At 43.9% G+C, this 13,865-nt stretch overlaps 1 protein-coding gene across 4 annotated transcripts in view; it reads left to right on the top strand.

The window, feature by feature from the left end:
• The window catches only part of ATRNL1 (attractin like 1), a 512,339-nt gene that overhangs the window by 13,154 nt on the left and 485,320 nt on the right, over nucleotides 1-13,865 (top strand). For all 4 annotated transcript variants that reach the window (XM_036027363.1, XM_028513523.2, XM_036027364.1 and 1 more), the window contains exons 2-3: nucleotides 8,851-8,934; nucleotides 10,045-10,158. In XM_036027363.1, coding sequence (XP_035883256.1) covers nucleotides 8,851-8,934; nucleotides 10,045-10,158 — 198 coding nt within the window. The remainder of the gene's footprint in view (nucleotides 1-8,850; nucleotides 8,935-10,044; nucleotides 10,159-13,865) is intronic.

Here is a 13,865-nt window from a genome sequence, read left to right on the forward strand (position 1 = left end):
GGACTCCTTGTAGCTGTTTTAGGGTTTGCGGGCCAGGTGCCCTCCGGTGCTACTGCTCTGCTCTGTTCTTACAGCACGTCAGCGGTCTCAGACACACGTCAGCAGATGGGTGCAGCCGTGTTCCACTAACTTCTTCATTGACATGGTCAGGCAGCAGGCCGGGAGTTCATGTGGTCCTGTTGGGGATTAACACATCAATGTGGTTCCCACCTCAAGGACAGGAGTGCCCCAAAATTAAAAAGTAAAAAAGTTAATGGTTTGAACCTTGGACCGCATGGTAGAGACAGCATTAGAAATAGTAGCCACGTGGGAGGCCCATCTTACCTTTCGGGTAGCGGAACTATCCGTTCCCTAACTTCTGGAGACCTCTGCACGGTTGGAAGGTAAGGAGATGAGGAAAGGTGGAAAACCAGGTGCTTGTGGTCGGAGTGTGGTGCTGAGGCGTGAGACTTCTGCATTTGCGGAGAGGAACTGGTCCAGATTGTCGGTGGGTGGCGGGGAGTGCTTGGGCAGAGGCGCAGGCAAGTGCAGGGCGTTGATGTTGAAGAGACCCCGCCACCGCAAAGCGAGAATCGCTCTGGCTGTCGAAGTGACAGGGGCTTTCCCCCCTTACTCCTGTGTCTGGGTGGTGAGAAGGAATGGAATTTTCCATCCCTTTCACCTTGCTTGGTGTCAGTCCTCCCCACCCCCAAGCTTCTAGAAGAGGCTATGGCCAGGGGGAAACCCCCCTGCAGGAAGTGCAGGCAAAGGGAGGGTCCTGCTAGGGGCTTTAGGTTAGGGATGGGGGTGAAGAATGAGAAGGGATTCAGGGGCTGCGGTGAGTAGAGTTTTGTTTTGTCTGTGTGCACGTTGCCCTGAAGTCATGGGGGCGGGGCAGGGTGGGTAGTTTCCAGGGCTCCTCCTGCTGTGCAGCCTGGGTTGGGAGCCTAGCAGTTTCTTCACCTCGCCTCTTACAGGAGGGAGAGCAGAGTTATGGGGGTCGCTCCTAGTGTATATGTCTCTTTGGAGGCGCGTTGGCCAAAAAGCCTGGTACTTTTTTTCCCGTAAAATAAAAGACACGTTTTTCATTTTCACCAACAACTTTGTTGATTTGGATATTTTGAGTATGTCGGCTATCTCCTGCTATTGGCTTCTGGTGGGTAGAGGCCAGGGTGCTGCTAAACATCTCCCAATGCATAAGGCAGCCCCACAGCAAAGAGTCATTTGGCCAAAGTGTCAACAGCACCAGGAAACTTCGCAAACCACTCTTGGCATGTTTGATCAGTCGCAGCACCTTCTCCATACACTGTGTGAAAAGATTCCCTGTGTGAATCTTTTTTTTTTTTTTTTTGCGTTCAGTTGCATTTTTACTTATAATAATAAGTCATAATATTCCAAGACTGTTACATATTCCACCTTCCATATTAAAATGGCTGCACCAAAAATGCACTGGTTGTGGTAAGTTTTTTAAAAAGTGGGCACTATATGACAGCTGTCACAATACAATGTAACAGGATTGTTGCACTGCATGAAGTTGAAGACAACTAAGTACTACTGGAACCATCGTATGGAAAAAATGCAACAGACTTTTTGGCCAACCTACTGTGTTTTCAAGTCAGGGTAAGGAGCTGAGAAACGTAGGAGAGGAATGAATCTGTCTGAGAAGGTGCAGTGGTGGAGAACGAGAGGGTTTTGGAGAGCAAAGAGGCTATGTCCTGGGTTTGGGGCATGGATTCCCTGCGAGGAAGGTGGGTTAGATTGTATTGAGAAGCTGATATTTGCAGAGCAGGGCTGCCTGTCCTCAAATTTCCAGAGAAAAAGAGCTATTTATTTCATGACTGGGTGTTAAGGTGCTTTTTGAATATGTTACACTGATACTCTTGCACCATAGATGTTGAAATAGAAGTAGCCGTTGTAGGGTCATGGGACAAATTAGAAGTTTTAAAAATATTAAGTCCCCGAGGCTCTAACCAGGGGTGTCCAGCCTTTTGGCGTCTCTGGGCCACACTGGAAGAAGAAGACTTGTGTTGGGCCACACAGGAAATGCATTGCAACATGTAATCACACACACAAAATGTCATAATGTTTTAAGTAAAGTTAGAATTTTGTGTTGGGCTGCATTCTCAGCCATCCTGGGCTGCAGGCGGGCCACAGGCCATGGGCTGGACACCCCAGTGTCTAAACTATTATCACGCAGTCTGAATTTATTATGCCGGATCATTTGTATCATTAGGTTCAATCCTGATTTGGAATTCTTTACAATTTATATTAGCACTATTTTGACTTTAAGGGTTTGCTGCAAGTGTAAGTTAGAAACTTCCAGAGAAGGGTGTCTGGATGTACTTTACTGAGGGATCTACACTCAGTCTTAGAACCAGAGGAAACTTTCGTACAAGATTCCTCCCTGTGTTACCTGCTTTTTGAGAGGATGGAGGTAATAATGACTTTAAGATTGTGATAAGAAGGCTTTTAAATATCTATTGATGTTTTCTTTATTCACTGAGATATTTTCCTGGTTTTCTTCTGCTCTTTAGCTTATTTAAAGTAGTTGAGTCAGTCTGTCTACCAAGTCCAAAGCCTGTGGTTCCTCAGGGACAATTTATGTTCTTTTCTGTGAATGGGCTGTATGTGCTTGTGTCTTTGCATGCTTTGTCACTTTTTGGTTGAAGACTGGACGTTTGATTATGATAATGCGATAACTCCAGAAAACAGATTCCTCCCCTTCCTGAGGGTTCATTTTTGTGGCTTCTGTAGTTGCGTATTTGTTCGGTGACTTTTCTAAACTGGTTTTGTAGTGACTGGATTCTTTGTTGTGCGTGGTCTCTAAAGTCTGACCCCTTAGCCTGTGGACAGGTGGGGTTTTAATAAATTTCCTTGAATGCTGGAACCAAGAAAAAAAACAAAGAACTCTCCCAGGCTTTGCAGATGGCCTCTGAGGTGGTATTCCTTTAATGCTTAGCCAGACTGTTTGCGTACAACTCTGCCTTAGCCCTCACTTCCTTCTTGCTCTGAGTCTAAAAATTAGCCGTAGGTGACAGTCTCTTCTGAGCACACAGCCTGCCCTGGACATGCGTGTGGCTTTCCAAATTCCCGGGCTCGATTGAGCACTAGGTAGCTTTTTAATGTCCTAATTCTTCAAAGAATCTCGTTCTCCACATTTGTCTCCCAGGCTCTCGGTGTGTCTATTGCTCGCTTTTACTCTAACTTTTTGCTGCAGGCAGCAGGGGTTGTTCACACCTGCCTTTCTGGGTTCTTGTGGAATGCCTTCTGTCGGGCTGCTTTCTTTCTCCTGAAGGCGTTTCATTTTAGGTGTGGTGTGGTTTTATCAGCAGGTGATTTCGTGAATTAAAGGCAAAAAGAAAAAGGTGAATTTCAGTTGCTCAGGGGATTAGAGCAATTAAATGTATGGGTTCCTTCCTTGAATCAGTCTGAATAACTGTGAAGTTCACCTTCTCCATTCTTACAGCCACTGTCATGTAGAGTGCTTTGTGTAGTCTTGTCTTTAGACAGCGCTCATTGAGCCACTGAATCGCTTGCAGTTCCCCAAAGATATCAGGCTGTTTCACGAACCTCCAGCTCTTCAAACACACCTCTTCCAGGAATACTGTTACATCTTAGTCTTTCGTAGACATTTTTGATATCTACACCAGATTAAATTTGATAATATTTTGTTTAGGGTTTTTGTATGAGGGATATTTGTCATCTTTATTTTTTCCTGTATTGGTTTTGTCAAGTTGTACTTTAAAAATAACTTTTGCATTTCACCTAAAATGTCATGTTCATTGGTATGAAGTTGTTCTTAATGTCATATGATTTCTGTAGCGTCGGTAGTGAGGTTCCTCCTTTCCTTTTTGATCACGGTAATTAATATTTTTTCCTGTTTCTCTTGATCAGTTTTGCTAGGGGGTTACTAACCCCCTAGCCAACTTTTAGTCTTTATAAGGCCAACTTTTTATTAGTCTTTATAAAGCCAACTTTTGGTTCTATAAATTTTCTTTACTGTATGACTTTTCTATTTCAGAGATTCCTGTTTTTATTATTCCCTTATGCTTTCTTGTTGTTTAATTTATTGTTCTTTTTCTAGCTTCTTGAGCTGTAGTTGATTATCAGCATTCTAATATACACATTTAGAACTATAAATTTCTCTCCGAACACTGGCTTAGCTTCATCTTATAAATTCTGATGTGTTGTGGTTTTGGTAGTCAGTTAAAAATACTTCCTAATTGTCCTTGTGACTTAAAAGTCTATTGCTCATTTTTCAAACATTTGGGGATTTTTAAATTATCTTGTTTGGTGTGAGGTGGCTGGGTGTGGGGCTGCCACTGTTTGCATGGCTTTTGGATGCGTGATGACCGAAGCCACTTGCCGTTGATTGAATTGATTTAGTCATTTCTGGTGCCACTTGTTGCTATAGCTTCATTTAACAAAGGTATTCGTGTTAAAGAGGGTGGACTTTATTTTTCTCACTGTCAGCACTGGCTTCAGAAACACTTTCACAGGCCCAAAGTGTCCAAAAACATCTGGGGGTTCAAGGTTGTCCAGGGCATCCACCCAGCCAGCGCCCTCCTAGGTGTCGGGTTTCACCCCCTCGTGGGAGGCACCCTCTCTGCAGCACTGAAGTGCTGCTGGCAGAGCCGTGAATTGAATGGACTTTTCCTGTAATTCTGCTCCTCTCACAGTCTGGTCCCGGGCCTGTTGTTCAGCCTCCCCTCCCCTGCTCAGGAGCAGAGAGTCTCTTGCAATGTTATAGGGTGCCCCGGCTTTCACACCATGTCTCGAATTGGTGGCCGGGGAGCTGAGTGCGATGGGGGAACGCTGGTCACGGGGCGTGTCTCCCACTAGGGGCCCCCTGCTGCAGTCTCCTTTCTTCAGCTCACCGGTGGCTTTTCACAGCCACCAGCCAGCTCCACCGTCCTCATCATTACCCGTGCTCCGCCAGCTATTGCTCAGACACTGGGTAGAGAGACGGCACGAGCCGACTGCGTTAGTCAGCATGTCACCTTCCACTGGTGTCCCAGTGGAAGCCTTAGTCACCGGGATGCTATAAATAGCATGCTGTGGGTTATTACCGCCCTGTCCGCGCCCGCAGTGTGGGGCGTGTGGAAATGATAAGGGGGTCTGGGAGGATGCGGGTGTCGCTCCCAAGGCTGTCGGCCTCTCCCCAAGATCTGTCTGTTTTCAAGGATGCCGGTTAGTACTAAATTTCTCTCTAAAGGCGTCCTACTGATTTTCTTCCTACGAGAATTCGTTTTCTGCACGTCCTCGCCAATATTTTATCAGTCAGTCTTTTAAACCTTCACCGTTCTATGGGGTGCATACTGGTATGCCATGGTGATGTTATTTCGCATGTCCTTTATTATTATTATTATTGATGGGTTTGGGTCGCATCAGGAAAGGGAGGCACTTGGTAATTTTAAGAGGAAAAGTTCAATGTAAAAAAATGATGGACTGTAACAGGGATTGGAGTAATGAGCACTTGGCTAGTGAGAAGTGAAGAGAGCTTGGAAAAATATGGCGGTAGCAGATAGGAGAAGCAGCCCCTTAGGGCTGCGCAGGAGCCGTGAGCTATAAGCAGCCAAGCCCTTACGCTGAGACAGAGCCCACGAGGGCCCCCTCCTCCATGCCTGACATCCAGGCCTTGTTGGGAGGCCCCGGCGTGGCTGGGGCTTACCGAAGGGCAGGAAGGTTGCCGAAATCCTGCACCGATGGGACTTGCTTGACATCTGCCCCTTGGAACTTGCCGTGGTTACCTGATAGGATGCCGGGAAAAGCTGTTCGTGGGGCTGTGTTCTGCTAAAGGCCCCAGGGAAAGTGCCGGAGCAGCTGTTAGTGGCTGGGTGCTACCGGCCGAGATGTGCTGCAGGGGCCCAGCGCCGGAGAAGCCAGCAAGCTGCAGGAGGTCGTTAGTGCACGGGAACCGGGAAGCAAAACTCTTAGCTCCCGCAGGCTCTGCATCCACAGTGCACTCTGCCCACAAAGCCTGCCAGCTTTGCACCATGCCATCCGGCAGAGCAAAGATACATAAAGGGCCCTGATCGATTTTCACGGAATAGGCCAGTCCTGTGAATTTCGAGGTGAGAGGCAGTGGGGGACTGGCACAATCTACCCTTTGGTTATTCAGCTCCTGTATGCTTCCCTGTAAACATGGGTGAACTCCCGAGCATCCAAACAGCTCTGTATTTTGACTTAAGAAGATACACTTTTGCCGGGTGTCCAAAATGGAGAAACACACAGCTCCAAGAGTCATTAATCTCTCTCTGGTTATATTAATCTTTTTTTAAAGATTTTATTTATTTTTAGAGAGGGAAGGGGGGGAGAGAGAGAGAGAGAAAGAGAGAGAGAGAAACATCAATGTGCGAATGTGCGGTTGCTGGGGGCCGTGGCCTACAACCCAGGCATGTGCCCTGACTGGGAATTGAACCTGCGATGCTTTGGTTCACAGCCCGTGCTCAATCCACTGAGCTACACCAGCCAGGGCATATTAATTAATCTTCATACACAGTCGCAGTCACACTGAATATTCCATTATCCAAAGTCCACGGTGCGAAGTTAGAACAACTTGTGTGTAAAACAAAAATGTGGAGGGAGAAGACATACATGCAGAAAGCAAAGAGAAACTGTGCGAAGCTGCTGGGATCCTCGTCTCTATAGTTGGTTGTAAGACCATGATTGACACCTGTGGTTGTGTTCTTCCACACGGGGGCCCCACATTTCCCCTGCGCTCAGCTAGAATCAGCCGGCTGGGATTTTACCTGGAGGAGGAGTGCCCCACACCCAGTGGGTGGAATCCTCGGTCACCCTGCTGTGATTTTGATATTCTTATGGACCTAGCGTACAGGTGTCTCACGCCATTTTGGCTGTGTTGAATGTGGTATTGAACCTGCCCATTGAATTAATTTGGTTATGGTAGTTTTTAGTACTAGAATTTCCATAATTTTTTTTTCAAATGCTCTCTGTTGCTTTTTGAAGTTTTCCATTAACTGCCCCCATTTAAAATTGTCTTTCGTCTCTGTGAACTTAGTAAGGCCTGTTTGTATGATAGGATGCGTCTGGCGATCTCCATAATTGGAATATCTTTAGGTTTCGCCCTATCGTATTCTGTTGGTTCTTACTGTGTTGTCGTCTGTATCTTCCTCTGACTAATTAGTTTTGATCATGCTCGACACTGTAATTTAAAAACTTACAGGTAGAGATAATTTGAGACCTAGGATGATGTCGTCTCTCTTTAGAGAGTATTTTGTTTGTCTCTCCTGTTAGGCACTTGAGCATGCCGGTGGTTGTGTCGCCGGAAGCCCAGTCGTGAGTCTTGGGGTTCGCTGTCACCCTGATGACTCATCCAGGGAAGGGCTAGGTTAGTTCAGGCGCGCCATCACCCCAAGAACAAGTCACTGTGTCCCAGTCCAAAGTGCCCTGTTGTTTATTCGAGCCCCTACCTTTGTTTTGCCCCCTCCCTCGCTGAGGCTGCCAAAAGCACTCTCAGCCTTTGGCCGAGTCCTCCAGCCGGACAGATCTCTCCAGAGCAAAAGCAGCTCTGAATGCCTGGAATTTGCAACTTCTTGATCTTGCCTTGGCAGATCTTAGCATTTTGTTACTTACAGCATGCTTTTTAGATTTTAAAATTGTTCCTTAGCGTTTTAAGTTGTCCTCAGTGGCGGGTTTGTCTGAATGACCTCATCTGGTACTATTGGAAGTGAAAAATCAGGGCAAGTTATTTAACCTGTTATTTAACTGGGCTTTTGTTTTCTCATCTTCCAGATGGGATTAATAACTGCTTAACTATTTTGAACGGTTTTGGGGATTTTTAAAGGAGGTAACACGTTATGTGCTTACAGTAATACCTGGCATGTAGAAAATGCTCAATTTATTACTACCTTAATTTGAGAACATTGAAATTTGCCTCTTCCTCTTCAAAACCTTTTCCAATCATGAGTTAGCTCTTTCGTTGCCTAAAGTAGATTGGCAGGGATTATGAAAGACTTACAAATCACTTTCAAATCGACTGACCTTTCTGTCAACCCTGATTTGGGTAGAAGATAGGACTATGATAGGATAGGACTCTATCATATAAGGACAATTTAATTTCATCTGAAACTAGATAATGACCCTGATATCTGTGTGTGTATGTACGTGTGTACACGTGTGTGTATGTGTGAGTGTACAGAGACTGCTGAACTCCGATGTGCATATGTGTTTATAACATACGTAAATACATAAAGGCTAAATGGGAAGCCAGTTTAATTATTTAAAATATGGTCTTTCGTTGATAAAATAATTGGGCTGGAGCTAAGGGAAACAAAATGAACCGGACTGGGATCCTGTTTTAAATATTTTTAAATTTTGAAAGTTGTGTAGATAAGAGAAAATGATACTAAAAACAGGTAGCCAAATCCGGTAAGTCCGGTGACAGCTGCCTTGGCCATGCTGGTGGAGAGACACACACACACAGCGGCCCGTGTGGCCCTGAGGGTCGTAGGCATGCACACTGCATTCCACAGATCCGCATTCTCCAGGGTGTGCTCAATTTCCCTTCCTTTGCCTCCGCCTCACTTTGTGCAGGAGAAGTTTAACTTGATCTATTTTGTATCAACCTTCAACCCATCAATACACTATTCAGCCTTTCAGTGCCTTTTCCCACTATGTAAAATAATACAGTCTTAATACATCCAGGTTTTAAGAAATCCAAAATAAAATTCTTTTCCGATGTGGGAGATACGTGGCGATTTGAAAAATGTTCTAAGTTGTAAACAACCTTTTTTTTTTTTTCTTGTAAATTGCTAGTCCCATTCCTTTGTTTTAATGTCTCTTAAATTTTCTTCTGCTACTGTGTCTTAGTTGCTTTAAGGTAATTATTTTCATGGTTTTGTTTTCTAGGTTAACAGAACCTTCTGGATATTTAACAGATGGTCCAATTAACTATAAGTATAAAACTAAATGTACATGGCTAATTGAAGGCTAGTAAGTATACGATTTGGGTATACTTGTTTTATTCTGAAATGATAAAAAAGATGATCCTATCAGTGTTATAGCAGTAAGGTATAACAACTTTATAATTATAGCTTATTTAATTGCTTTTTGTTAGAAGAACATTCACAATACTTTTATGGGATTTACAACTGTTAGATATCATGTTTAATATAGACTACAATACCCAATCACTTGTGATAATAGTTTAATATATTTTATTTTTTAGTTATGTTAGTGTGGCATTAAATCAAGTAGGCATTTTTGGCTTCCTTTAAACATCTTGTTGTGGAATTTGAAGGTTCCAAAAATAGTCCATCCTGGATTATGCCATTGGTTCATATTATTCAGCATTTTAGTTCTAGGGTATTTAAAAATCATTTAATAGAAAAGAATGAATTATCCTTTTATAGGTATTTTTTTAGTAATAGGGGCTTGAGACTGACTTTATTTAAACATTATAAACAGATTATAAAAGAATTGATATGAATTGGTTGAACAATTTTATGATTTTTAAAGGGTGTATTTAGAAAACTGGTATTTTGAGGGTTATTTTAAAAGTTTTTAGGACTTCAAAGTCATTAATTCCTTGTGCATCTATGGTTTCATTTTGTTTATTTGTTAATAGTATATCATACTGAGACCTTTCAATTAAACTTAGAAGACCTTATTCAGACCTCTAGTTAAGGATGGTGTAGAAATATGAATAGTTGCTTCTTGAGTGTTGAATTTTAAAATTCAACTTTATTCAAGTACAGTTTGCATGTAATAAAATGCATCCATATTAAGTATGTAGTTCCATAAGGTTTCAATAATACATACAATCTACGTAACCTCCACCTTAATCAAGAGATAGAACATTTCCTGTGGCTGAGTTTTTAGGAAATGATGATACGTACATATGGCCTGTTAATAGATTTTGAAGTTGCGCATCTTTGTTTTACAACTTAGATGTGACTGCTTATCAGTCTTTTACACTGGTGACTTAGGGGTTTATAGCTAAATTATCTGTAAATAGGTTTTAGTCAAATACCCAACATTTCTTCAGACTGTGCTTTGCATACCACATATTAATTTTAAAATATTTTGGTTTTCTTTTTTTAGTCCAAATGCCGTGTTAAGATTAAGATTCAACCATTTTGCTACGGAATGTAGCTGGGATCACATGTATGTTTATGACGGGGATTCAATCTACGCACCTTTAATAGCCGTGCTGAGGTGAGTGTTTGTGTTTTGTCGATGAACTTACAGTTGTAGAAACGTAGCCATGTATAATTTATGAATTTTAAATATATACTGATCTGTACTTCAAAATAAATGTGCAAAGATATTGACCATCAGCTTAGTTGTGCATATAATAATGTTGGTATTGATATAGCAAAGACAAGTTAAGTCTTGTATCAGAAATGGAGAGTTCTGATTGACTGTCCTTGATTTTGCTACATATAGTATACTCTTTTAAAGTGACTCGGTGGTATTTTCAGATCTGTTTGGATAGATTAATGGGAGTTCTGGCTGACAAAAAATAAATGTATATGTATAAATAGTTGCCTTTTTATTTTAGCAAAATGATAACATTTTAAATTTTTGTCACAAGGTTAAGTTATGCTTTATTTAATGGTTTAATAAAGAAGGTGTGTCCGTCAGTTCTCAGAATTTAGGAATTTTGGTTGCTTCCAAACATTTTCTTAGCAGTCAGACTTAATTTTAAAGTCACAAAAATGTTAGTATCAATTTAAAAATCTTTATGTTTGCATGCACAAGTTATTATAGAATGTTTCACAAGTAGGAGAAAATATATTAGGCACAGGAAAAATCCCGAACAGCCTTGGTTTTCGCATGTGAGTTGACCAACGTGATCCTTCTCCAGAGCCACTCACTGCGTTACTCCTTCCTTGAGTTAATTACACACGGTATCTCTTCTGTGTCAAATCGCTGTTAGAAACGTAAGCATAGATCAAAGGCTCTTGTCTCCTTCAAGATTTTTCATTTTCTTTTTACTATTTCTGTTGCAAATACTCGGTTTATCAGGCATGTGAATCGTTATTTTTTTGGACAGACATGTAAGGACTTGTATTTCCAAATGATGACTTCAGAGTAACTCCTTGGAGCTTGGGCACTTGTGTGCCATTGCTGTTGCTCAAACACTTGTGGAGCTTAAGTTTCGAGTTGTTTGAAAATTACATAAAGAGCAGCCACGAATGGCCCTTCCTCACAGGACGGTAGATGGAAAACAGAGCAGCCTTGTGAGTAATTACAATGTAAGACAACTCATCGTGACAGTTAGCTGGCTAAGGTCCTGGGTTCACCCGCTTATTTGTAGCAACTGAGATGTCGTTCTGCCGTCCCTGCTCTATTTTTATGATGCTGTTCACCGGCCATCATCTAGGTGTGCGTCTTTCCACTTGTTTCTCTAGTGGTTGTAATGACTTTGCTTTAGTTGTTAGTGATTCATTAACACTCTTACCTGCCCTTTCTTGACCCTGGAGGAACCCTTTGTGAGGTAGCAGGATGGGACTGAGTGGTTGCCTGGGAGGATGGGACAGTGGGTCCTCACTGGCAAGCGTCCCCGGGAGCGGTCCCGAGGGAGATGAAAAACGTTACACTTGTTGAATGCCCACTTGGTGCTAAGCACCGTGGGAGGCAGTTTAAACGCCACGTGATGGGGATCTTGTGGAAGAATCATTGTTACCCCCATTTTAGAGCTGAGAAAGTAGAGACTCAGATAAATTAAGTTTGTATATAATAGATGGTAGAGTCAGCTTAGGACTGACGTACAAGCTAAACTGTCTTTTATGTTGCTAAGATTCAGAATCGAATTGTCTGAATTATTCCAGTGGTGTAACTACTTGCTACTGGACAAACATTTGATAACCTACTCAACTCCAGGCTGTTGTTGGCTTGGAGGATAGGCTGGGAAAGAGGGTCCGGGGAGTCCAACCTGTGTCCTGCAGATGGCTCTGAACTCAGCCCCACGCAAAACTGTAAATTTTACTTAAAACATTACGAGATGTTTTTGTGGCTGCATGTCATAACTCTTCTTCTTCCCCTGTGGCCCAGAGATGCCAAAAGGTTGGACACCTCTGCGTGACTTCAGCTGCCGACCGCCTGGAGTTGAGCCAGACTCCATAGGTTATGTTACAGCCCTTCATGAAACTGCCCTTAGTTCAGACACCAGCTGCTGGTTCAGGGGTTCCCAGGTTGCTTGCACGTCTGACCAGCTGGCTACAAATTTAGGGGTGCCCACTATCCCCTGAGGTTCAATAATTTGGTAGAACGACTCCCAGAACTCAGGAAAGCACTATACATATCATTACAATATTATCATGGAGGATAAAAATCGCAACCAGCCAAGTGAAGAGGCACATCGGGAGAGGTCTGGGAGGATGATAAACAAAACACCTGTGTCCTCAGGATGTGTCACCCTCCCAGGACACGAATGTGTGTCACCAGCCAGGAAGCTCACCTGAGCTACAGGTGTTCAGAATTTTTCCTGGGGTGTCGTTATGTAGGCGTGATGGATCGAACCGTTGGCCACAAGACTGAACTCAGGCTCTCACCCCCTCCCCCGAGCTGTCTCTGGAAGTCAGATTGAGCTCTTGGGCTTGAAGCCCCAGCCCGTTGCATCACATGGTTGGTTTTCCTGGAGCGGCAGGCTCCCGTCCTGAGTCATCTCGTTAGCCTGGGCCACACAGGGACCCGCTGTGAGTCATCTCATCACCGAAAACTGTCAGGGCCCACCAGTAAATAACACAGCCGCTCCTGTCCCTGGGGAAATTCCAAGGATTTGGAGGGTATGTGACTGCATGGTAGTTCACCACTGGTGTCAGCTTATAAACAGATTTTTTTTTTTTTACACAGCACAGTAAGTGTTACGACCAGGGTTTGGAGGGAGTACTGTATGATTTCAGGGGAAGTCACTGCTTCTTCATGGTGAGTTTCATCATGAGTAGGAGGCTAGGCCAAGTTTCAGGAGGACCAGATAGGGTATTTCCATAGAGAAAAACATGTCTAGAAAGGCACAGATGTACTAAAAGAACGGTATATTTTGGGATGATAGATGACGATAAATAGTTGTGAGTAACTTGATCACAGGAAGTGTAAAGGGGTGGGCAGCAGCCAGATTACTCAGCCAACAGTAGTCCAGTCCGGAATTATCTGCTGAGTGCATGTTAGACGGCAGGCAGCGTGCAAACGTTCTTTACGTACATGAACTCATTTAATGTACATTTAATGCACACGATTGTGAGGATGATAACCTGTTAGTCGGGCACTACCGTTGCTGTGTGAGGGGCCCCAAGTCGCCCAGCTGGCAAGTGGTGGCGTCGGAATATGAGCTCGGCTCTTGTGATCCCTTAGTCCCTGTAGTACTGCTTTCCTGTGTCCCTCACTCAAGAGAGTAGACTTTGCAGGCAAGACTTTTTAGATTGTGGAGAACGGATGGGATGGGAGACGTGTAAGGTATTCCGTGTTATAGTGTGCTGGGCTTCATGTCTGTAAAATCGTGTGTAGCCATCATTCGAGCCCGTGGAAGATACTGTGTTCCTACAGGGGGAGCCAGGGATGCTGCAGTCCACAGTCAGCTGACTTCAAGTTCAGTGTTGAGGTGATGGCCACCCACGCTGCAGAGCAGTGCCCTGGAGGCCCCGTCTTTCACCAGATCACATTTACATCCATTCTTTGCGGGGGGTCCCAGGTGAAAGTGAGGGTCCAGGCTCCCACACTTTGTTTCCCTAGCCCTGTGCCTCAGCCCAGCTCCTCGGCCCTTCCGACCTCACCTCCAGCTGTTAAATCAGCGAATGTCTAGGAGGAGAAAGGGCCTGGGTACCTGAGTGCACCACCGTCCTCTCAGCTCTCCAGTGCGTGCAGGCGGATCTGTTCGTTTTTGTGTAATCTGTCATTTTTCTAGCTGACGTCAGCGGCGG

Source organism: Phyllostomus discolor, chromosome 5 (assembly GCF_004126475.2).
Source record: "Phyllostomus discolor isolate MPI-MPIP mPhyDis1 chromosome 5, mPhyDis1.pri.v3, whole genome shotgun sequence".
Lineage (NCBI taxonomy): Eukaryota > Metazoa > Chordata > Mammalia > Chiroptera > Phyllostomidae > Phyllostomus > Phyllostomus discolor.